The sequence below is a fragment of the Podarcis cretensis genome (genome assembly GCF_951804945.1).
Source record: "Podarcis cretensis genome assembly, chromosome: 6".
NCBI lineage: Eukaryota > Metazoa > Chordata > Lepidosauria > Squamata > Lacertidae > Podarcis > Podarcis cretensis.
The window spans coordinates 63,789,223-63,812,720 of NC_137175.1; the positions used below are offsets into that span (position 1 = coordinate 63,789,223).

Genomic DNA, 23,498 nt, shown 5'->3' on the forward strand with positions numbered 1-23,498 from the left:
AAATAACATATTGCCTTGGGTTTTTTTTGGAGAGGAGAGAGGTCAGAGGCAGTATTTGAATGAGTCCTTACTTCGGTATAATTCACATCAGAGTACTCTGCTAATCAGATTCCCCAAGTGAAGAAATAACAGACTCTGAAATTGAACACAGCTAGGCAACCGACTTCAGCTTCCTTACCCATCTTCACATGCCCATCATCTAGTAAGTGTAAGTACTTCCCATTTAAAAAGTACATGTTGTGACTGAACCATAAAGTGAGTTTGCTGCGACCAGTGGCGTAGCGTGGGGGGTGCAGGGGGGGCCGGCCGCACCGGGTGCAACACCTGGGGGTTAGGGTTAGGGGGCGCAAATCCACGGGTTAGGGGGCGCAAATTACTTGCCTTGCCCCGGGTGCTGACAACCCACGCTACACCACTGGCTGCGACTCCCAATCTTCTTATTCCAAACAAGCACAATGCAACTAACGTGAAAAAGTGAATGTCTTGAATCTTGCCATTTAATGCCTATTAGATTGGAATGCGAAACCTTATTTTCCATTTCACTTTTCTTTTAAAATGAACACTGAGGTGCAGCTAGCTCTCCAGAATGAACTAAACAATAGGAACTGCCAATGGTAAAGAGGCTAAACCAAAACAGCACCCAGTCTCTCCAGAAAATACCTACACATGAAAATACTGTAATAAAAATAGGCGGTGGTTTGGATCAAGAGGAAGCAGGAAAATTGAGAATTAGCAAAAGTCACCCCCTTTCATAAAGGTAAAGGTAAAGGTACCCCTGCCCGTACGGGCCAGTCTTGACAGACTCTGGGGTTGTGCGCCCATCTCACTTAAGAGGCCAGGGGCCAGCGCTGTCCGGAGACACTTCCGGGTCACGTGGCCAGCGTGACATCGCTGCTCTGGCGAGCCAGAGCCACACACGGAAACGCCGTTTACCTTCCCGCTGGTAAGCGGTCCCTATTTATCTACTTGCACCCGGAGGTGCTTTCGAACTGCTAGGTTGGCAGGCGCTGGGACCGAGCAGCGGGAGCGCACCCCGCCGCAGGGATTCGAACCGCCGACCTTTCGATCGGCAAGTCCTAGGCGCTGAGGCTTTAACCCACAGCGCCACCTGCGTCCCATCACCCCCTTTCATACTGCACAAAAAAGTGCAATTTCTTTAAATATACATATGCATATACATGTGCTCCTTGGAGAAAGAGCTATAGTTCTGGGTCATGCCTCAAGTGGTAGAGCACATGCTATGCAGTCAGACTAATGGAATTGTAGAGTTGGAAGGGACCCAGAGGATCATGTAGTCCAACCCCTTGCAATAAAGGAATATACAGCCTGTTTATAAGGATGGTGTAAACTATATGTTGTACCACTGAGCTATAGCACACTGCACTGTTCCAACAATATTTTTTTAATTATATAATCTGTAATGACAATCAAAGTTCAGCTTGTTGCTAAATGTATTATCCCCTTTCCCCATAGCACCATATGCTTCATTAATAGCCTCCACACTACCCAGCATTTACATCTACAAGAAGGAAATGCATCACAATCATGATTAGCAAGAATTAATATTTTAATCAAGGGAGATATTAAGTACAATCCACTGGGAAACTTGTATGCAAGGCCTATTGAAATCAGGGCCACATTTCAATGTGGTTTGAGCAGGAAAGGTTCCCAGCAGACAATGCTGTATGAAATTACAATAAGAGCAGAGCTCCAAGTGCTCTGGGTGCTACTAAGGAGAAAATCTATATTTTTGAAACAAATGAATTACTAACAGAAGGAAAATGTAGACACAGCAATGGAAAAGCACATAGTTCTGATACTGTCATTAAAATCAATCAATTTCCCAGTAAGTTTAATGAGCAAGACTTCTGCCTTATATTTTATTTTTGAGTTCTCTTTCCTTGAATATTTTAAAGCACCAGGCTCCAACCTTTTTTGAGTCAGGGCCCATATTTAATCCCAACCTTCAACACTGGGTAAACTTACTATTATCCATCTAAATGGCTCCAATTTTTTAGATCTTCCTTTCTCTCACTTGCTTCCTTTCTCACCCTGTCTGTCTTTTTTATTTCCTCTAGCAGGTGGTGGCTGCTAGAGGAACAGACCTTAGGTGAGGCTCCAGGTTACATCCTACCAAATGAAAACCTATATGGCATAGGCAAGTCCTATGCAGGTTCCCCAGCCATAGGCTTAAATGGCTGTTGTCTGTGGCTTAAGAAGAACTGAACATTGATGGTCCACAAGAATCACACAAACGACATAAACAAAATCTCAGCTGTGCCATCAGTCATCAAAAGGCTTCTGGCCGCCTTTCTTTGGTCCATTCTTCTCCTTTCCCTTCTACCACACCTTTCTTTATAGACATGTGTTATTTGAGAGTCTACACATGACAAGAGAATTCTCACTCACCCTGAAAGGCAACTTCTGCTGTCAGAGCACCAAACAAATGAATAATTCAATACATAAGTCTCCAAAATGCCTTATTAGTTATGCATTAGCTATTATTCACAGGCATGTAATCCTGTCTTTCTTTCTTTTCCCTGGAAGCCTCATGGACCAAACAACCTTCTCCAAAAAATCCTCAGATATGCACTCCCAAACCTGTGCTCTTGCATAAGAACAATGGAAGATATCAGGTTAACATTATGGCAGCATTGATCCTATGTCTCCTAAGACAAAGGCTGCAATCCCACTTACCTGGGAGTAAGCCTCACTGAATTCAGTAGTGTTACCTCCGAGCAGACCTGGTTAGAATTGTGAGGTTGGTATCTTAATCTCTTCCCATTATCAAGTGAAATGGAGACCAATTTTTATCACAAAGAAGTTTAGATTCAATCGCTTCCAAAGTCCTTATTAGCACTCAAAAATAAAGGGAAAATAAGAGCTGGTTGTTATTTCTAGAATGTCTCTGTCATATTCAGGTGTGCTGTAGATCAGTGGTAGAACACCTGTTTTAGTATGCAGAAGGTCTTAGGTTCAATTCCTGGCATCTCCAGGTGCGGCTGGGAAGGACTTCTGTCTGAAACTCTGGAAAGCTGCTGCCAATCAGTGTAGGCAATACTTAGCTAAATGGACCTATGGTCTGACTCAGTAGAAATACAGCAGTTTCCTATATTCCTATCAAAATTCACAGATGCTGCAGTCATGGAACCAAGGCCATAGACCTGGACCTTTGTCACTTATTGGCCAAAGAGAGCAAACATCCCTATATTTTGTTAAAATATAACCTCAGTCAGTCACCAAGAAGCAAATGGTTTATCCAAGCATTCTGATGGAGTGGCCATTCTGTTTGTTCATATATAAACTTAGCCCTAGAAAATCCCTGAGTTTGCCAAGTAGAGTTAAATGATCTTATCTCCGCTATAAAGCAAAAAAACTAGGATCCAACTGCAGGTGAGACTGGGGGTTGGTAGTATCTCCACCTCTTCTCCTTATCAACTTATGTTTTTGGGTGCTCTGCTGAAGCCCTCCTGATATTTCCTTGATCAGAGAGACAGCACTCAGCAGCAAGAGACAGGGCATTTTCAGTGGTGGCACCCCAACTATGGAACATCTTCCTTAGAGAAGCTTGCCTAGCACCAACTTTATAATAATGTTGGCACTAGGCAACAATGTATTTTATTACCCAGCTGTTTTAATCTGCTGGAAGTCAATTTTTTAAGCGTTTTATTCAATTTTATTTTTATTAAAATTATTTATTGTACACAGTTCAGAAATGAAATAAAAGATGTCTGGCAGCATGAAAATGTTTCAGGTAACACAAGCAGAAGGGACCTAGGGAAGGAACTTCAAGTCCAACCTCTTGCTCAAGGTGAGATCCAACTACAGCTTTCCTGGCAGGATAAGCTGCCCAGTCTCAGCTTAAACATGAGAGCCTGCCGCTTCCCAGGGTCAACCTGTTCCTCTGTGTCAAACATCTCCTACTACTTCTAATCTTTAGCTGGGGTCTGCTTCCCTGATATTTTCACCCTGCCCTCTGGAGCAAGAGAGAATAAGAAATAAATAATTAGTACATTAAAACCTTGAAGCTTGGCTGGCAAGTAGCCCAGTTGACACAAGCGTGTTCAGAAACAGCTAAATTGCAACATAAAAATAAAATAGGAGGGAGAGAGAGAGAGAGGAAATGCTCTCTGGATCTTGCCGGAATAGCTTCATAAGGATTTGTTATGCCTAGAACTATCAGATATCCTTGATTTTTTAAAAGATGTTATGTATTTGAAATTTGTTCCCTAACTCCATATTTTCAGAGCATATTCCTGGAATCTGAGGGTCAGAATGTCCCAGACTCAGTGTGTGATGGAAAGACACTCTGGCCATACCCAGAGGCACTCTAGTCTTACATGCATTGCCAGGAATTGAAAACAAGATGGAGGTTAAGGCTTCAGTCCTGCATGCTTAATTGGGGGTCAGCCCCAATGAACTAAATGGACCTTCTTTCTGAGTAAACGTGACTAGGATCAGTTGGCATACCACCGTTTCTGGATAAACTCAAGCCTTACAGGGCCAGTGTGAGACAGTAACACACTACTGGCTTCTGACAAGAGACATACAAGTCCTGATATCTGCTCAGCCAAGATGCCACTAGATAGCTTTGGGCAAGTCACTCTCTCTCAGAGAGGATAAATGTGGTGTGCATGCTATGACTGCTTGTAATAGGGGCAGCCTTTTAAACACCCAGGGCCCTAGTTGTGCAGATGAGGGCATTTTAGCTGATGCAACTTGCAACCCACTGCGCACCTCACCTCACCACAGTACTGATGGGGCTAAGCTCCATCTCCCCAAATCTCTCTGTCAAAAAACACAAGATCCCCAAAGTTAGTGTTGTCAGCTGACAGGCTAGAGATCATGGATGGTCTTTTGAAACCTCTGAAGCAAGAGCAAAGACACAGCCACTAGGCTGCCCTTTCCATTCCTTCACTGTTTCCTATCCAGCTGCCTTAACAAGCAGGAGTTGATCTTGCCCTACAGAGGAGAAAGGTGGGTGACAGGGACTAGTGGTGGAATAGGGCAGGTGGCACAAAACTGCAGCTTCCTTCACTTTTAAAGTGACAGGCAATAAAGAGCTAAGAGCTGACAACACCCCCCTCTTTAATTCAAAAGATGATCATTTCATGCACAGCCTCAAAGCATTTTGCCTTAAAATCCAAACTGCAGTAAAACAAACAGAACAGAGCGCGCTACACTGAGTCACTGACAATCTGCTGCCCCTTCAGTGCATCTTCAGCTTTATTATGTTGGAAGGCACCCCTGGCCCTCCCTACCTTACCAGCTGAAAATAAAAGAAAATGCACACCAAAAAGTGTCCATACTGGAGAAACACGACTCTACAGGAAGCTGCCTTAGACCAAATCACACCAATGGTCCATTTAGCCCCCTACTGTCTACTCTGAATGGCAGCGGCATCTCCAGGGTTTGAGGCAGGAGACATTCCCAGCACTGGGAACAGCAGCAGGCCAGACCAACCGGCTCGCCTGCCCTGTGCCAGCCCGGAATCTCCAACAGGGAAGAAGCTTTGGGGTATCCGAGTAGCAGCACTTGTCCGAGGAGCGACCCTCAAAAGCGCGCGGTACCAAGGCTGCTTGACAACAGCTTCCAGCCCCAGCTGTAGCTCCTCCTTTCGGGATACTCACCCCAGCCAGCCTGGGAGCCTCCTCCGTCTTCCTCTTCCTTCTGCTTCCGAGGCTCCTCCCTCTGGATGTTTCATGTAAACAACATCTAGGCTATATTTACAATCGCTTGACTGGAAGGGAGCAGCGCCAGGATTCTTAAGCAAAATAAGAGTGCGCAACGTTTTTTTAAAAAGCTACCCAGGCACCCGCCCTCGGGGGGCTCACTAGCCACGCGCCCCCCCCCGCCACCTCCACAATCGCCGCGCAAGAGGAGGTCTCCCCTCCGCAGGGTAGAAAAATTCGCCTTGTTCTAAACATCCGCTCCCTCAAAGGGTTCGGGGAGAAGATGGGACCCCACCCCTACCTACCTCCCCGTCCCTCGGGGGTGGGGAAGAAAGCAAAACATTCGCTCCCGTACCCGAAAAGTGCGCCTGCGGTAGGCGTGCCTGATGGTTAGAGCAGAATAATTAGCCAGCTGTTAGGGAGCCCCGCTTGTAAACAAAACCCAGCGTCTCCAGCGGCGTGCAGCCACGGGCGATCACGGATAGGAAGGGAAAACAAGGGGGAAGGGAACCCGAATCTGACCCACTACTCCTCCCCTCAGACCCTGCACCCTCGAGAAACACCCCTCCCCTCTCCGCCGTAGAAACATGCACCAACCTCGGCAGCTGGGCTTTCCAGGAGAGTCTGAAATGTGAATGGAGACCTGGCAGCTCGGGAGTTGGGCTCCCTGGCTGCGATGCCCTGGAAAAACACACACGCCCGCCCGCCCCCTCCCTGATCCCGTCCAACCCCCGCTCCCCGCAAGCCGCTGCCTTCTGCCCACCCACCTTTCCAGTCGCGTTTTCTACCCCCTCTCTCTTTTTTTCTTTGTTCTTAGCGATCTTTGCATGAAGATTATCTAATGACGCAGCATAGACTCGCCACAACGTGACTGTCGCCATTTTTCTGTTTTTATTATATATCTCTCTCACTGCCATGTGATAGATTAAAAAAAAAAAAAAAAAAACACCACCGAGAAAGACACACACATACACACACACACTTCCGGGTCTCATGACCAGAATGAAAGCAGCAAAACAAGAAAGGAAGGAGACAACTTCTGGGGAATGTGTGGGCACCTTGTCTCGGTCTCTCTCCTATCCAAGCGGGAGTCTCAGCGGACAGAGCGGCAGTAAACACATGGCGCATCGCTTCTAACCTGCACACCCGATCAGCTGGAGGCTAAAGTGTCCGACCAGGACCACACGACGCAGGGCAGGCGTCGCTTACCCCGGAGTCACTGACAGTTCAGATGGTATCAAAGCAAAACTGGCTTAGCTCCATCCTTGGCAGCCGAAAAGGCTTTCTGCAACATGACATCTTGGGGAACCAACTCAAGGCATTTAATTTTACTTCCAAAATGCATTAAGGATACTAAACACTATCCCTTGGGTTTCGTTTGATTTCGGAAACTGCTGCTGTTTTGAAGCACAATAGTAAACAGATTCTTTTCCTGCTTTTTAAAACATCAATAATAAGACGGAATGCCAGGGATTAAGGGTCAGTTTACATGTGTACACACACACACACACACACACACACACACACACACACACACACACTGGTGGTGCCTCACAATTGGTATTCATGCTCAGAACCAAAGGTGTGAATTGACTGCACTGAAAAAGCATTCAGATGCAGGTGACATGCAGTTCTGTGGCTGTTTAATTTCTGGTGGCAGCTTTACACATGCAAATGAGGACTGCTGCCTCCTTTACTATTTTAAATATTGGCATGAGCCATGAACTTTCATATATCCAGTATTCACACAAAACAGCATAATGGTGTATGTTGGACCTTCAACAGTTCATATGGCATCTTCACTGTAAGCCCCTCAAGCGTGGCACAGCTTCAGTGGCTGCCTCCTTCTCCTTCTCCTGTGGAGAGGAAGGAGGGCCAAAGGAGCCCCTCACCAATGGCAGTGGCAGCAGCAGCAGGAGGAGGAGCCAGTGGCCACTGAAACTATGCTGCTGATGCATTCAGCTCCACCCCGGCTCCTCCCATTGCATGCACAACACCGTGTGCATAATGTCACCCCCCCCCCAATTGCCCTTGCAAGCTGTTGCCCCTGTGCTGGAAGGAGCTCAGAGAGAAGAAACACCATGGTGCATCTGAAGTTGCCTCCATCTTCCCTAGCTGCAACAAACATGACTCTTCCTTATCAGTCTCTACAGCCACAGCAGGCACTGCAACCTTCCAACAGTTTGACTTCACCCCCAAAGGCGAACTCCTACATTGTCTCCCGAGGCAGACGAATGCCAACATTGCGTTTTATAAAACAAAATATAAAAGTTCAGGCGGTGTAAATAAAGCAATAAAAGTTCAGGCAACATATAACAGCGGTATGAAAAGCACCATTAGAATGGAAACCTTCCATTAAAACAGGAATGCAGAGCCTCTGGACCAGGGGTCAAATGCAGCCTTCCTGGCTTGTCTAACCTGTGTTCAGGATTCTCCCCAAGCCACATCCCTCACTGGCCTGGAATGTGTCCTTGAATTCTCCTAATGCTTTTTGCTTGCCTATAGGTTCCATCTGCACTATATATTTGAAGCAGTATAACACTACTTTAAACAGTTGTCACCTCCCCTTAAGGATACTGGCTATTGTAATTTGTCAAGGGTCCTAGGAGTTGTTAGGAGACAATTTGCCTCACAGAGCTTCAATTCCAAAAGCTCTCTGGGAAGAACAATTGATTGTTAAACCACTCTTGTCATAGAGAGGAAGAGGGACTGAATACGGAAAGTAGCCTATTGTAGGAACCTAACATTCACATTGGGATGCGGGTGGCGCTGTGGTCTAAACCACAGAGCCTAGGGCTTGCTGATCAGCAGTTCAAATCACAACGGAGTGAGCTCCTGTTGTTCGGTCCCAGCTCCTGCCCACCTAGCAGTTCGAAAGCATGTCAAGTGCAAGTAGATAAATAGGTACCACTCCGGCTAGAAGGTAAACATGATCTGGAAGCTGTCTGTGGACAAGCACAGGCTCCCTCGGCCTATAGAGTGAGATGAGCACGCAACCCCAGAGTTGTCCAGCCCTGACCACTGCTATTATGCAGGCTGCAGAAGGTTGTCCAGAAGGAAGTGCAGCCCTGTGGCTGAGAAAGGTTCAGCCAGAATAACCCACAGCACACTTTGACCTCTCAGACATCCCTCATGGGATATTTCCCCCAGGTTTCTTGTGCTGCAGAAACGAACAGTTCCATGATTCTCCAAGTGGTCAGAAACTCAAAGCAGTGCTCAGATTTATTACTATTTTATGAAGCATCCTTTTGTGAAGAGAGTGTGAGAATCTCTCTACGTTCACACACAGCCTAAAGAGGATGAGTATGTATGTCAAGCATGCTCAAGTAGCCACAAAATGTGGAGTGAAATTTCACAGATTTGTACTTGTACTTAGCTTACAGACTCTGGGGTTGCGTGTTCATTTATTCAATTTCTATACCACTCTGTGGTGCAGCAATAAAACTGCTAGCACATTTGCAAAGCTAAGCAGGGTCCAGTATGCTTTCAGCTTGGAAAGGGGGCCACATGTTGGATGCCTTCCAACTCTACAATTCTGTGATTCCTCTGAGGATCACGGAACAGTTTATAATATAAAATATAAAAACACAAAAGTGCACTGCATAGTAACAAACAACCCCCCCCTTTAAAAGGCCATAGACTGCTTAATTAGCCAAAGGGTTAGGAGAAGAGGAATGTTTTTGCCTAAAGATATGTAATAAAGGTGCTGGCTGAAGGTCCCTGGGGAGAGCATTCCACAAGCTCATGTTGCCTCCTCTAGACCTCTCATCAACTTTGAATAATTAACAATTACTGCAATCTTAAAACAGGTTTACTCAGAAGCAAGCACCATTGAAGTAAATGCAACTTACTCCTTGGTAAGTACTGTTACTAGGTAAATACTTTCGAACTCAAGGGGACTTACTTCTGAGTAGTTATGTAACCAATTGCATTTTAAATTTTAAAAATGTTACAAAACGGCTTGCAGTTTTGTGGTTAGATTCCCCCCTCCAAATTGAAAGCAAACTTGTTTCTTCTAAAGATAGCAGAGACTGATGAGCGATGCTGCATATGAAACTCATATGTAGATGTTTGTGATCCATCAGAAGAAACTGCTTAAATGTTTCTATTTTCCTTCTTTGCCTTTCAGTTTGTTATTATGTGATGTCTGAAACATTATTTCCATGATAATTCTAGTTTTTGTCTATTGTAGTCCAAGGATTGTATAAGGATAAGGCTGGGCACTTGTCCTTATAGATCTAGCATAAAGGGGTCTCTGGTCCATATTTTAATTATTATTAGGGATTGTGCATCTACAGCATGAGGAGAGGGTTGCATGCATTTCCTAATTTGGGAGGTGAGGGCCCTAGTAAAGCAGGTATAAAAATGACTCCCAGGGCCTTAGTACTTCAAGGTTGCAATGTACTTTCTTTTGAGCAGACATGTATCAAGTTCAGCTTTGTGGCTTGTATTTTTGTTATACAGCGTATGTGTCAGGTTGTATACTCTGCAGGAGGTGTTTTGCCCTCAGAACTTGGGTACAGAAACTTTTAATGTTGAATGGCATCGATTCAATGAATAGTGATAGTTATGTAAAAAAAATGTAGCTGCATTAATTTTAATATTTATATCCATCTCAGTGAAAAAAAATTGTTCCATAGATCTCTGGGGAACGTTGCATTTTCGAGGGGTGAGGGGAGGAAGAATTTATAGAAATGGCTAGGTCCGCCTCCAAATTGTGGCTGTTCTTTAAAAATTCCACCACGTGTCTTGTCCTCTTCCTAGACGTTGCAAACCTACGAATTAGCAGTCTTGTTAGAAGGTTGTTTCTTATTGTGTGGGTGGTTTGTTTTTGTTTTTTAAAGAAGTCATACTGTGCAAACTGTATGATACCGCCTCGTCTAATAGAAATCAAGGCAACTTTCGAGTAAGCACGATTCCGGCTGCAAATAATTGTTCCCTACTCCTTCGGTGCCAGTAGGGGGACCCGCTGCCTTCCTTTTTTTCTACTGTGTTTCCAACCCTTAAAATTAGCAAAGGGGATGGAGAAACTCTGCATCCGAGGAACAAACTTCCAGGTTTCAAACAGTTAAAAACAAACAGTACGCTTTTAATAAAATGATTGCTTCTACCTCTAGACTACTCGCTGCTGATTTAAAACATTTCCTGCACGAGCTGTCCCGCCCGCCATCCTTTGTAACATTACGAAATAGCGCCTACGTATCAAAAATCCCCATTTTAAAAATCACACATTGCCCAGTTGCACCTACATTCCAGCGTATTCCTATAAGGAGAAGGGCGGGACACGGTCGACTTCCACTGGGCTGCTGGGATACGTAGTCCAGCCGAGCGGCAGAGGTTAAAGAACGGTAGGCTTTTAAAACTGCAGTACTACAAATCCCGAAGTTCTTTGCTTCCTACAAGGGGCGGAGTTCTCCTCGCTGTTGTCTACATACAACTGGCATTTCTTTGCTTTAATGATGGGCTGGCTGCTGCTGCCGCCGCTGCTTTCGCGGGCAGGATGAGTAATTGAGAGCAGCAATTTGCATTTGCAGGCGCTCACTCTCTCCTCTTAAAGGCGCAGGCGGAGCAGCGGGACAGCAAGGGGGGGCATTGCGAGCTTGTATTTTTTCATTGGATGTCAGGATAGAGAGGTAACATGTGAAACAATCAGTTGAACATTTTAAAAACGCCATTTTGCGGGTTTATTTGCTTTCCTGGTGTTCCCTCGGCCCTCCTCTCTTTTATAACGCTCCAAAGAGGTGGTGAGTTGACTTTTCTTTCTCTTTACCCTAACAAGCTATTTTTGTTTAAATCTGGGCGTGTGTCAGTTTTCCCGACTAGGATAAAAGAATGGACCGCGTTGCTTGCTTGCTTGCGCCCCCCTCCCTTCTCCGTTCAGGCGTCAGAAGTTTTCTGGGAGTTTTCTAGGGGTCTCTAAGCCAAGTTAGTGTCTGGGGCGCTCTCTGTTTTTATAGCCTGCTGCTTTAGCGGACGGCAGGGCTGAATTTTCACTCATAACGGCGCGAAGGAAGTTTTATTACTGATTTCTGTGGAATCACTGCTGCCGCTTAAAAGGCATTTGGGGAGACTTTGTCCACGTGCAAAAAAGGCGAGTTGGGGAAGGGAGAGTGCACACGGGCATAGCTCTCGTTCAAACTTTTGCAATTGTGTGTTCGATATTGCTTTCTGTGCCTCTGCATTTATTTAACTGGCTCTGGGAGGAAGGGATTGGAAGTGACAAACCACCATTCAGTTCTCCGTTCCCCACCCCTCGCGGGGAACATTCCTGCCTCGTCTCCGGAGGTGATGGGCGGGGAGGGAGAAAGTTTTGCTAGATCAACACGGTCGGAAACGACTGCTGTGGCGCTTGCTCCGGACTTGGAATGATTTGAAATCTGGGCTGTCCTCCCCCCACCCCGTACTGGGGGTGTGTGTGTTTTGACACGGAAGCAAGGGCAGTTAGGAAGCGTAGGACGGGACCGTATGCAATTCTCTGATAAGTTATGGGAGCTGCGCTCTGCTTTGCAGGTTTTACTGGACGTCACGGTTTTGACTCTTTGCTTCTTCTCCTAGATTGGGCGCAATGGCCTCCAAGCTTCTGCGAGCTGTTGTCTTGGGTCCCCCGGGCTCCGGCAAAGGAACCGTGTGCGAGAGGATCGCCAAGAGCTTTGGCCTCCATCATCTTTCCAGTGGGCAGTTTTTAAGGGAAAACATCAGAGCAAACAGTGGTAAGTAGCGGGGGGGGGGGGAGTCCTCCTACTGCTTGAGATCTAGTACGTGCTTTGCTGCATGCAAAAGATACATTCGGAACGGAGCAGATCAGTTGCAGCAGCTGTCTTCCAGCTCTTTTTCGTGATTTGTTCAAAATGACTGTACACAGTTCCTCTAGGAAAGGAACAGATTGGCATGTGTTGTTTTCGGTGGGGGCGGTAGCATGTATCATCAGAACCTGCACTTTGGAAAGGGCTTCATGTGGAGTACTAACTTGAGAAGAGGACTACAAGATTTAACATTGCACCTTCCATCTCCATGCTGTCTTGGGGACTTGTGCAAAAGCTGCAATATGTGTGCAGGGCGAAGATTAGAACCAGTTACACGGGAGGCAGAGAGCAGCCTTTCCCCCAGTATTCTGAGAGCTGGTTGTGAAGTCCTCTGTTTAATCTAAGCTGACCTGCCATCCTATATCTACACAGTATCCTGTATTGCCCGAAGCAAGTCCTATATAATTTGGTGATGCATACTTCTGAATAGTCATGCAAACGATTACACAGTAAGATTTCAACACCACTATTTCTGTATTTCAGTTAGTAAGGCTGGAGATTGTGGACAAGGTGCTTGGATAGGTCAGGGTGACCACTTGTGTGTGCTCTGGATCCTTGTTCCTCTTGGCTGATTAGAAACTAGCAGGAAGGGAACAGTTCATGGAGGAAACTGATTTTCTAGATTCATTTCAATCAGGGTTTAAACCCAGCTTTGGTGCAGAAACCAGGGGCGAAACTAGGCATTATTTCTCCCAGGTCAAAGACACACATTTGTGTATGCCAGAGGTTTTAAACCTTTTTGATTCCACGGCTCCCTTGACCAACTGTGTTCTTTCTGCAGCACCGCATGAGGCTCAGAAGCCCAGTTATGTCACCCCTTTCCTGCAGAGCTGGCAGCCTCTCATGCTTTTTTGAACATGCTCCCTTGTAGAGCAGTGGCGTAGTGTGGGTCGTCAGCACCCGGGGCAAGGCAAGTAATTTGCGCCCCCTAACCCGTGGATTTGCGCCCCCTAACCCTAACCCCCAGATGTTGCGCCCAGTGCGGCCGGCCCCCCTGCACCCCCCACGCTACGCCACTGTTGTAGAGTGTTCCCTCAGCCTCCTCTCTCCTCTCCCCTCTCCTTGGGAGTCCTCTGGGCAGCTGCTAGCGCTGCCCCTGGTCTTTGAGCTGCCCCCCTGTTCCAAAGAGAGGTGCCTCTTCACACTGCTCCACAGGGGCATGGGACCTCAGCTCCAGGCAGCAGCACCCCCTGGGCAGCCCCAGAGGCACCATTCACCTGCTGAACTTGTAGCCAGGGCTGCTGCAACAAACAGCTGCACAAGCCTTTGGGAAGCAGAGACACCATCAGAGGAAGTAGGGAAGGGTAGAGGGACAGAGGCTAGTTGCCCGCGGCACCCCTGACCACAATTCAAGGCACCCCAGGGTGCCACAGAACACTGGTTGAAAAGCACTGGTGTACATACACAGGCTGGGAGCCTCAACGGCACCCCTCTGGAGGCTACACTGGGGGGGGGGAATCCTGGCTAGTCCCCCCCCCCCCCAACTACGGCTTCTGACAGAAACTGCTTTGATTGCCCTGTATGATGACCTCTGTCAGGGGAGAGAGGGGAAAAATATATTCCTGTTAAATCTCCTCAACCTCTCAGCTGTGGCAGACCTTGGGGTCTCAGATTTCAGCAATGCCCTGTGCAACTTCAAAATTTGGTGCTCCTTGCCTTTCATTCTACATCTTAGTTGTGGTGTCCCCTGCAGCGCCCCTGAGGCTCTGTGCCCAGTGTGACTGTATCAGTCGCACTCTCCTAAATCAGCCTCTGTTCTCAGTGGCTTTCAGTATCATCAACTGTGGTATCCTTCTGTAGCAGTTGTCTGAGTTGGGGTGGGTGGCACTGCTTTGTGGCGGTTCCCTTCCTCCTTGGGTGATCATTACCAGAGGGTGATGCTTGGTGAGTGTTCTTCAGTTCCATGGAGTTTCCATGTGGGGTTATTTAGGGTTTGATTTTCCTCCCCATGCTGTTTAACATTTACATGAAACTGCTAAGTGGGGTTATACAGAGTTTTGGAGTATGCTGTCAGAAACATGCTGATGACAAACATGCAGCTGTGGCAGTGGATGTTCTCACAGTAGTACCCTATATATAGGGCAGGGGTCAGCAAACATTTTCAGCAGGGGGCCGATCCACTTTCCCTCAGACCTTGTGGGGGGCCGGATTATATGGGGGGGGATGAACAAATTCCTATGCCCCACAAATAACCCAGAGATGCATTTTAAATAAAAGGACACATTCTACTTATGTAAAAACATGCTGATTTCTGGACCGTCCGCAGGCCAGATTTAGAAGGCGATTGGGTCGGATCTGGCCCCCGGGCCTTAGCTTGCCTACCCATGCTATAGGGTGTTGACATGTTGCCAAAAATGTGCTCTTTGCAATCAGCTTTGTTCAGCTGCAGATATGCTCTTAAGCACATTGGCTCCCAGTCACTTGTAGTTTTTTTATGCATGTGCAGTCTTCTGGTATAAATATCAGCCTTTATTGTACATTTTGGGCTTTGTTAGTCATATCTTATTCATTCCCCAACATTGCCATTTTATCAGTTTGTTAAAAATGTAACAAAGATGAGCCTTGTAAATGATATATGTTACCAAGTGTTTTGATAAATGAAAATGTCACTTAGCTCCCTAAACGGGAAGTTTTTTATTTAGACTGTAGCATTTAGAAAGCATGCCACACAGGACAGAATATAGGATCAGATGCTGGCACCAACAGCTGGCCCCATTCCTGTGCCAAAACAATAACAGCCATCTGCTTCCAAAAGGAGTCCCTGACTTGGTACAGGAATACTTTTTTAAATGATCCATTTTTCCTTTAAAGAGGGTAGCAGACATTAACATCTTTAAATCTGGCAGCCAGTTTATAACACTGATGCAGTTTTGTGCTGTTCTTCCTTGCATTGCATAAGATCTTGTTTTGTAGGTGTTTGCTCCATTACAACTGCAGAAGCGAGTAGGAGCAAGCTGCCTATCTAATCACTGCCTTGTACATGCGGCAGATTTGAAGCTGAAATTTGAACCCATAACCAAAATGTCAGAATTGGCTTATTCTAAATATTTGTTGATAGAATTTGCCTCAAGTTCCCCAGGACTGGACTTTGGCATTTAATTATGTAGCTATTCTTCATTTTACTACTATGTAATTATCCAGTGGAGTCCAGAATCAATAACTGTGCCTAAAAACCAACTATCAATTTGGTTTTGCGCTTATGTATTGCTGTATTGCTCAGTCTTGTAACCTCTGAATGTGCAGTTATATGGCTTTTTGCAAAATTGTGAACAGATGCATGCAAGCCACATATTGTGCTATACTTACATTGCACGTTTGCTTAATAATGGAGAAGGAATGATAAGTATCGGTTCATCAACTGGGGCAAACTTTTCCCTCTTTTATCACTCCTGTTAAAACCAGTGGCACACCTACTTGCTTAGCATGGGCTGGATCATGCCATGGATCTTGTCTGTATCAAAGAAGCTTGTGATTATATAACCTGATACTAACTACAGTCCTTGGAAACAAGTTGCACTGATTTCAGTGGAGTTCATTTCTGAGTAAATGGGTTTAGGCTTATAGCCTTCATGTTGAGCCTTCCTAAGTAGCAATTTTGACAGGCTTACTGAACCTAGTTGCAGCTGTTGAGCACTCTGTTAACGTGCTGACATCCCAATTATTTAAATGGGACTTGGTATATCTAACTGTGGGTGGCGGGTTGTTTCAGCCCAGCAGAGTTTCTGTGGGACAGGTGGCTTTAAGCCCATTGTACTGAATAAATCAGTTCAAAATATGTCTTAAGTGCTTCTTTAAATGCTGAAAGTATTCTGTCCCCTTATGCATGAATTGTTATATTGTTGAAAGCAAAAAGGGAAAATAATGAAGCTGTTTTCCTTTATATTCAGTATATCTTTCAGGAAATAAGCAGCAGCAAGCAGATACATTTTCCCCCGTCTTGTGAGGATGAGAAAATACAGTGCTTTCAACTTTAGTGTAACTTTATTTTAATGTATTAATTTACGATGAATGTAGCCTTTAAAATGCTGGATGGAAGATTTCGTGGTTTTTGATCCAAAAAACGCTTCCACTAATGTAAAAGTGGGAAGGGTTGTGGCTCAGCAGGAGACAATCTGCTTTGCATGCAGAATCATAGAACTGTAGAATTGGAAGGGACCCTGGCAATCATCTAGTTCAAACCCTGCAAGGCAGGAATATGCAGCTGTCCCATATGGGAATCAAACCTGCAACCCTGGTGTTATCAGACCAAGCTCTAACCAACTGAGCTATCCAGGCCAAGTAATGAACTTTCCAGATTCAATATCTGTGTAAGAGGAGGGGAGGACATCTTATCCAAATCCCCCTGCATCCCCAAAATTCTGTTCCAAAGGTTTAGGGCACTGTCCAGATGGGTAGGGGAGGGAGCTGGATGGGTAGGGGAGGGAGCTGGAGGGGAATTGCTTCTCTGCTTCAGGAAGCAAGCAAATGTCTTCATGCCTTGTAATTATAACAAGACAAGAGGTTACAGGGGGTGGCGGGAAGAGTGTGCTGCCTAGCTCTAGGGTTGGAAGCCTGTGGACCTCCATATCTTGTTGGCTCCTATTGTCCCTGGTATTGGCCATGCAAGCTGGAGCTGATAGGAGCTGGACGTTCAGCAGCCTCTTGAAGGATTACAAGTTTCCCCACCCTAGCCTGGATGAATGTAGTCTGATAGTGCCGTGAGGACAAAAATGCAGCATACTGATGAATGGAGCATATTTGAAATTTTGAATGCTGGTCATTCACTAGTGCCAGCATAGAGTCTGCTGTGCCCTCTTTCAATAACGGCAATAGTGTTAGTTCTGGTTTGCTCTGCCTTTCAGCATCTACCCACTTAAGTGACTCCATAACCCAGCAACAGGGAAGTACTTCCATGGTTTAATTTACTGATTATGGTATATCCCCCTTTTCTTTCCCAAGGGAAGCCTCAAGAGGCAAACAACAAACAGAAAACAATTCAGCTTAGCACAAAATATCAGAATGGTCAATATAACAAAACGCAGCATATATAAAATAAACCAAGGCTACATTCATGTCAAAACAATGACAGAAGAAATATATCTAGAAGAAACAAATCAATATCAAAGGTCCTACTCTGGTCTTAATATTCCCACCCTATATTCCCATATTTGGCTTCATTTGTACAATGATGTGGGCTGCATCTCCATGGGATAATCCCATACCAGTACATGATAGATGGTATGTGCCTTGATTCTACAAGAGAAACACAGCTGTGTCTGGTATCATATTGAATGTACTTTTTCCGTTGCCTCATAGTCAATTGTTTGAAAACTTGTTATAAATGAAGAGTCAGCAAGATACTCTGGATAGTGTCCTAGGTTTGCCACCAGAGCTCACTCAGTTCTACATATCATTTGGGCAATTAACAAATTACTGATAAAAAGAATTAACAATAATCTTAATTGCACAAACCTAAGTTTCTAGGTATGCACTTGAATTCTTTCCACCTGGAGGCATTCAGGCACCCTATCTGACGAGTTTCTGTGGCATGTTAATAAACCTTGAGTTGCAAGGGTTTTTTTAGAGTGAATGTCACCCCAGCTGTGTTTGGTGAAGATTTGAATGGAAAGATAATACTTGCACGGCCCTTGCACCCTTAAGTAGAGTTAGAATACCACTGGAGTTGATTGCATCATTGGATATTAAAATTCAGCATGACAGGTGTGTATGTATTTGTTAGCAAGAACAAAGCTCTTTTTCTGATCTTTCTCTTACTCCATTGTTTCTGCATTACCCTTTTTGCACAGATACAGTATCTGTGTCACTCTGTTATCATGTCCTTCTTGGCTAGTTGGGTAAATATTGGACAAATAGTAACTCGGTATCTGAAAGAAAAGTGTTGTTCTTATTGGTTACCTAGGAGATGCAATGTCAGATAAGAGAACTTGGGTAATTTAATGTTATGTTCTTCTGAAGGAAAGAGTGACAGATATATATTTTAGTTTGTATATGTTGTTTGTCAATGTGTGATGCCCTATGCCTAATAAAGGATTTTGAAAGTTAAAAGATATATATTTTTTAAAAGCAGGGCATTAGTCTAAACAAACTGAAACTTTCAAACTGGGGCAGCAAATAAAAGGTTGCAGGACGAAGGGTGTTATGGTGCAAGGATAATCCTTCTTGGGTAAAGGAACTCAGTTGGTTTGCTTTTTTAATGAAAAGACTTAATTATATAGTTGTTTTCTATTTTTGTTTTGTTTTGAGTGGTTCTTGGGAGATGGGGGGTTGAATGCAAGGCCAGATCCTAAACTCAACTGTTAGGATTTGCACATTTATAAATCTTTTTCACTATTGAATGAGAACAATATTGCGAATTGAAGTGGCCTCCTTCTGGTCCGGGTAAAGCTCTGTTACACACCTATGGCAGCAAGCCACTCACACAGGTTAAATTCTTGCTCCTATTCTCAACTATACCACTAGGCAAGAAAAGTTATTGACTTCAGTTTATTATGGGCTTGCTGAAACCATGTCTTCTTCTAATGGCAAACCCTGTCTAAGGGTTTATCCACACTTCCTCTTGTTCTGCTGCTTTCCCTCGGGGAAAACCACTTTTTAGTGCTCAGTTGCAGCAAACAGCAATTCAGCATTTTTCCAGATTGCCATTTATTCCCAGGCGGGTTTTCCCTTGGAAAGTAGTAGATCAAGCAGAAAATTGCTTAGAGCCGGGTTTTCTAGGCCCTGCACAGAGTGGATGAGCCCTAAGGTTAGACAACTAGTTGCAGGAGACAGGTCTTCACTCTTTACTGAAAGATATCTGAAACTATTATGAATTTTAGTACAGTGGTACCTTGGGTTACATACGCTTCAGGTTACAGACTCCACTAACCCAGAAATAGTACTTCGGGTTAAGAACTTTGCTTTGGGATGAGAACAGAAATCGTGCTCTGGCGGCACAGCGGCAGCGGGAGGCCCCATTAGCTAAAGTGGTCTTCAGGTTAAGAACAGTTTCAGGTTAAGAACGGACCTCCAGAACGAATTAAGTTCTTAACCTGAGGTACAGTACATGGCTAATCAAATAACAAAGTTAAGGGTCACCTTGATAAATTTTTTTATGATCAAAAGACACAATCCTTATGGTGTTACCTTCCTCTAAGCCTCACTTCTCCCACCCTCTGATTTGTTGGTGACTCTCCTACATCCATGGGTGTAGCCAAGGTGGGGGACGGGGGGGGACTGCCCCCCTAAATTAAGTAAAAAGTATTCCACTAACTGAGGTTCTGCCCCTCATAACATAAAGCCTGCCCCCTAACATAAATCCTGGCTACACCCATGCCTATATTCTGATCTGTCCGATAATTCGTTGGGGAGGCACAAGCAAGACTGATACTGCTACAGCTTTCATCTCTTTGAGGCAATTTAATCAAAGGAGGGCTTTTCCCCCTCATGGATAAGGTCCATAGGTTTATAAAGTGTGCCTGAGGGTTTTTCATAAGTCAAAATTCTCTAATTCCTTATGAAGATCAAATTGTTTCAAGTGAATTTTCTGGATGGGAAATTGGGATTTAATTTTATATTGTACCTGTGTCTTTAGCATTTGTTTTAGGGGTTGCTACCATGTAAGTATGCAGTGCTGCTCTGCATCATGTCATAAAGATATGGAACAACAAATGACCAAGTGACGCTTGTTGTTCAGACTTCTAGGCATATTCCAAAAGCAATACCTTTCCACCCTGCTCTTTTGTATCCTGCTAAATTCACTCTTGACTTCTTGCCAGCCCATATAGGTTTATCATAATCTAACATGCTTTCAAGTCTTTTACGATAAACAGTCACAGTTTATTAAACAAGAAACATAATCTGAGTGTGGAATCCTTGTTAATTATGGGGATCTTACCAAATCCAGGAGACTGCAATTTAAACCAATTGTAGGTTTTAAAATAACAATTCACCCAATGTAGCAAATGGAAATTCTCTATAAAACTAATCCTTATGTATTTTATTGGACTTTCCATCTGCTTTATTTTATACTTAATGGTTGTTTTCTGTTTGGATGCTTATTTGTTACCTTTAAACTTGTTTGGTTTTTTAAATGCCCGTGACATTTTGTCTTTTTCTTCCCCAACCCAAATTCCCATCTAGTTCTGAGCCTTCAGGAAATGTCTTCAATGCAATGAAATGCAAAATACCATGATAAAAGCAATGGGTTTTCCTTTTGCCTTGCTAAAGTTCATATTGCTTCAGAACAGTACTGAGGATTGTTAGAATGGCTTTTGGGTATTGGAAGAAGCTGGTCTTAATAGATGAACTCTAATCAACCTGGTGCATAATTTACTATAGTTAGTGTAGGATTAACTACAGCAAATATGCATGTGTCCTCATTAATGAAAGCCTTTTGCTAAATTAAAGAAAAACTAGAGGTTTTGTTTTGAGGATTTTGGCCTTGATCACGATGGATAGAGTGCATTTGGCAAGTGAAAGCAGTTAAAGAGCTGTTTGAAGATACCTTACACATATACAGTGAACCACATGCAGCGGAACTAATCATTGTAGTGACTGCAAAGACCCCCTGAATGTGCAAATGTATGTGCAGTGGACTCAAACCACGGCATGTTCAGACCCTCTGCTTTTCCAAGCTTCCCAGTAGTACAGAGAAGAGCTTTCTGTGTGTACAGATCTTCTCAATGAACACACATTCATCGGAGGTGGGAGCTTGCCACCCCAATGCAATCCACCTGCAAAAATATTCATTAGAAGTGCATAAAGCAGCTTAACAGAGCTCAAGACTGGCTATATTGCACTATTGATTTAATAGGGATTTGGGAAAGTTGCATGAATTAAAGTATAACGCAAGAATTCCATGGGACTAGAACTAGCTTCAGTAACTAAAAGAAGAGCACTGTGGTTAAGCCAGGAGGACCATTTGCCAATCTCATTGGAATACTTGCAGGGGAGGCCGTTCACATGTTTATTTGAGTTAAGCGGCAAGGAAAGAGTCACTCATGCTATAAGAATCATTTCCTAGTGTGGACAAATCTTTTACTACATCTTGATCACTCCATAGGGCATGCTTTTAAGAGTACAGTGGTGCCTCGCAAGACGAAATTAATCCGTTCTGTGAGGCTCTTCGTATAGCAGTTTTTTCGTCTTGCGAAGCAAGCCCATTGACAGCTTAGCGGATTAGCGCTATTAGCGGTTTAGCAGCTTTTAGCGGATCAGCTGATAAGCGGCTTATCAGCGGATCAGCTGATAAGCGGCTTAGGGCTTAGGAAAGGGGGGGGGAGGGGAAAAACCCCGCAGGAACTCGCAAGACATTTTCGTCTTGCGAAGCAAGCCCATAGGGAAATTCGTTTTGCGAAGCGCCTCCAAAACGGAAAACCCTTTCGTCTAGCGGGTTTTCCGTCTTGCGAGGCGTTCGTCTTGCGGGGCACCACTGTATTCCAACTGTGGATGTAATTCTGATACGAATTAATGATTGAGAATGTCAAAGATGAATTGGAATAAAAATATTATTTATAATATAAAATCCCTCAGATTGTTTCAGCAGGAGGCCAGTTAAAGTGAGCTGTACTGTGAAGTTCTATGTACAAGTATATGGAAGTGACAATTTTTAGGTTGAATTGGGTATGCTTTTAGAATGGAAGGTGTGCCTCCACATTTTTAGGGCAATTTTACACATGTGAATAGGCTGTCATCCAATGTACACTTACTTGAGAGTTGATCCATTAGATCCATGGGAATTTCTAAGGACACATTCATAGAATTTGGCTGTGGAACCTGTTGGTGAAAACAGAAAATAAAACTCAAAAAACCTCTTACAGGATTGCTAGATGCTACTTATGTTAAAAGGGTTATTCTTTATTCCACAATAATAAAGGTATATAGAGTGCTCCTTTACTCAGCATCACTCTGTACACACTTGAGTTCATTAGTAAAGGTAAAGGTAAAGGGACCCCTGACCATTAGGTCCAGTCGTGACCGACTCTGGGGTTGCAGTGCTCATCTCGCATTATTGGCCGTGGGAGCCGGCGTACAGCTTCCAAGTCATGTGGTCAGCAGGACTAAGATGCTTCTGGCGATCCAGAGCAGCGCATGGAAACACCGTTTACCTTCCTGCTGGAGCCGTACCTATTTATCTACTTGCCCTTTGACATGCTTTCGAACTGCTATGTTGGCAGGAGGAGTTCATTAGTAACCAAGAGCAAATGTTAATTGCTTTTCTTATTAAATGCAAGTAAAATAAACATGCTAAATTAGATCACTCTCTGGGGCACCAAAATTTTTACCATGAAAACTGAAAATATTCTAATGCAAGTTTACCCGTAGCAAATTTCCCTGTGGGTAATTACCCTAATTTGCATAGAATTTTTTCCTGGAAAGAGAGTCAATTATTTTCTGACTTTCAAATATCAGAACACTGGTTTTTCACAAGCACCATAAGTGATTTCTGCTAGTTATCTCAATTTAGGATTTATTGGCCTTTCCTAGCTAAGAAAATGTGGGTTGGCCTCGTAAGCGCCAGCATTCCTTGGAAAGGCCAAGGACTGTATATTCATAAAGTATTGCTTTAATTCTCAGCTTTATTTATAGTTATTGAGGCATATTCTGAGAATATGAAGCTTTAGTTCAAGGCCTTGTGCGTTGGGAGCAGAGAGATCTCTCCCCCCCCCCAATTTTATATAATGTAACTTTTGACATATGTGGCTCTTCACTTTATGATGAAATTGGTTATGATCTTTCACCAATTCCATGTTCGCATTGCTAGGCCCATAAACTGGCTGGGCCTTTGTTCAACCTTTGTGCCTGAATGATGCACTTGGAAGGAGGGAGGACAGTTCATATTCCATCTTCCTGTTTCTATTCAAGCCATGGATGTGGCTCTTCTATGTCTGGTCTTGCCTGTGTGAAGTGTCTCTTGCCATCTGACTTTGAAAAGCAGCTAAGGGATAGTTTGCTTCCTCCATCTCTTGCAGCTCCTAGGATAGGCATTTGTCATCTCTCTCATAGAAATGGAATGCTTTCCATTGTGATACTATTGGCCAGTGGT

At 44.3% G+C, this 23,498-nt stretch overlaps 1 protein-coding gene and 1 long non-coding RNA gene across 5 annotated transcripts in view; one reads left to right on the forward strand and one right to left on the reverse strand.

The window, feature by feature from the left end:
• The window catches only part of LOC307218397, a 124,197-nt gene that overhangs the window by 19,334 nt on the left and 81,365 nt on the right, over window positions 1-23,498 (reverse strand). Inside the window, exons 3-5 of one of the 2 annotated variants that reach the window (XR_013839953.1) lie at window positions 22,162-22,228; window positions 5,631-5,764; window positions 2,698-3,976 (exon numbers count right to left, since the gene is read on the reverse strand). This is a non-coding gene — a long non-coding RNA (uncharacterized lncRNA). Of the gene's footprint in view, window positions 1-2,697; window positions 3,977-5,630; window positions 5,765-6,269; window positions 6,364-22,161; window positions 22,229-23,498 lie in introns of those variants that run through there. The other variant, XR_013839954.1, reaches the window with a different exon arrangement.
• The window catches only part of AK4 (adenylate kinase 4), a 34,795-nt gene continuing 22,418 nt past the window's right edge, over window positions 11,122-23,498 (forward strand). The window contains exons 1-2 of one of the 3 annotated variants that reach the window (XM_079980648.1): window positions 11,122-11,305; window positions 12,228-12,382. In XM_079980648.1, coding sequence (XP_079836774.1) covers window positions 12,238-12,382 — 145 coding nt within the window. In that variant the 5' untranslated portion in view covers window positions 11,122-11,305; window positions 12,228-12,237. Of the gene's footprint in view, window positions 11,417-11,651; window positions 11,764-12,227; window positions 12,383-23,498 lie in introns of those variants that run through there. The other 2 variants (XM_079980647.1, XM_079980649.1) reach the window with 2 other exon arrangements.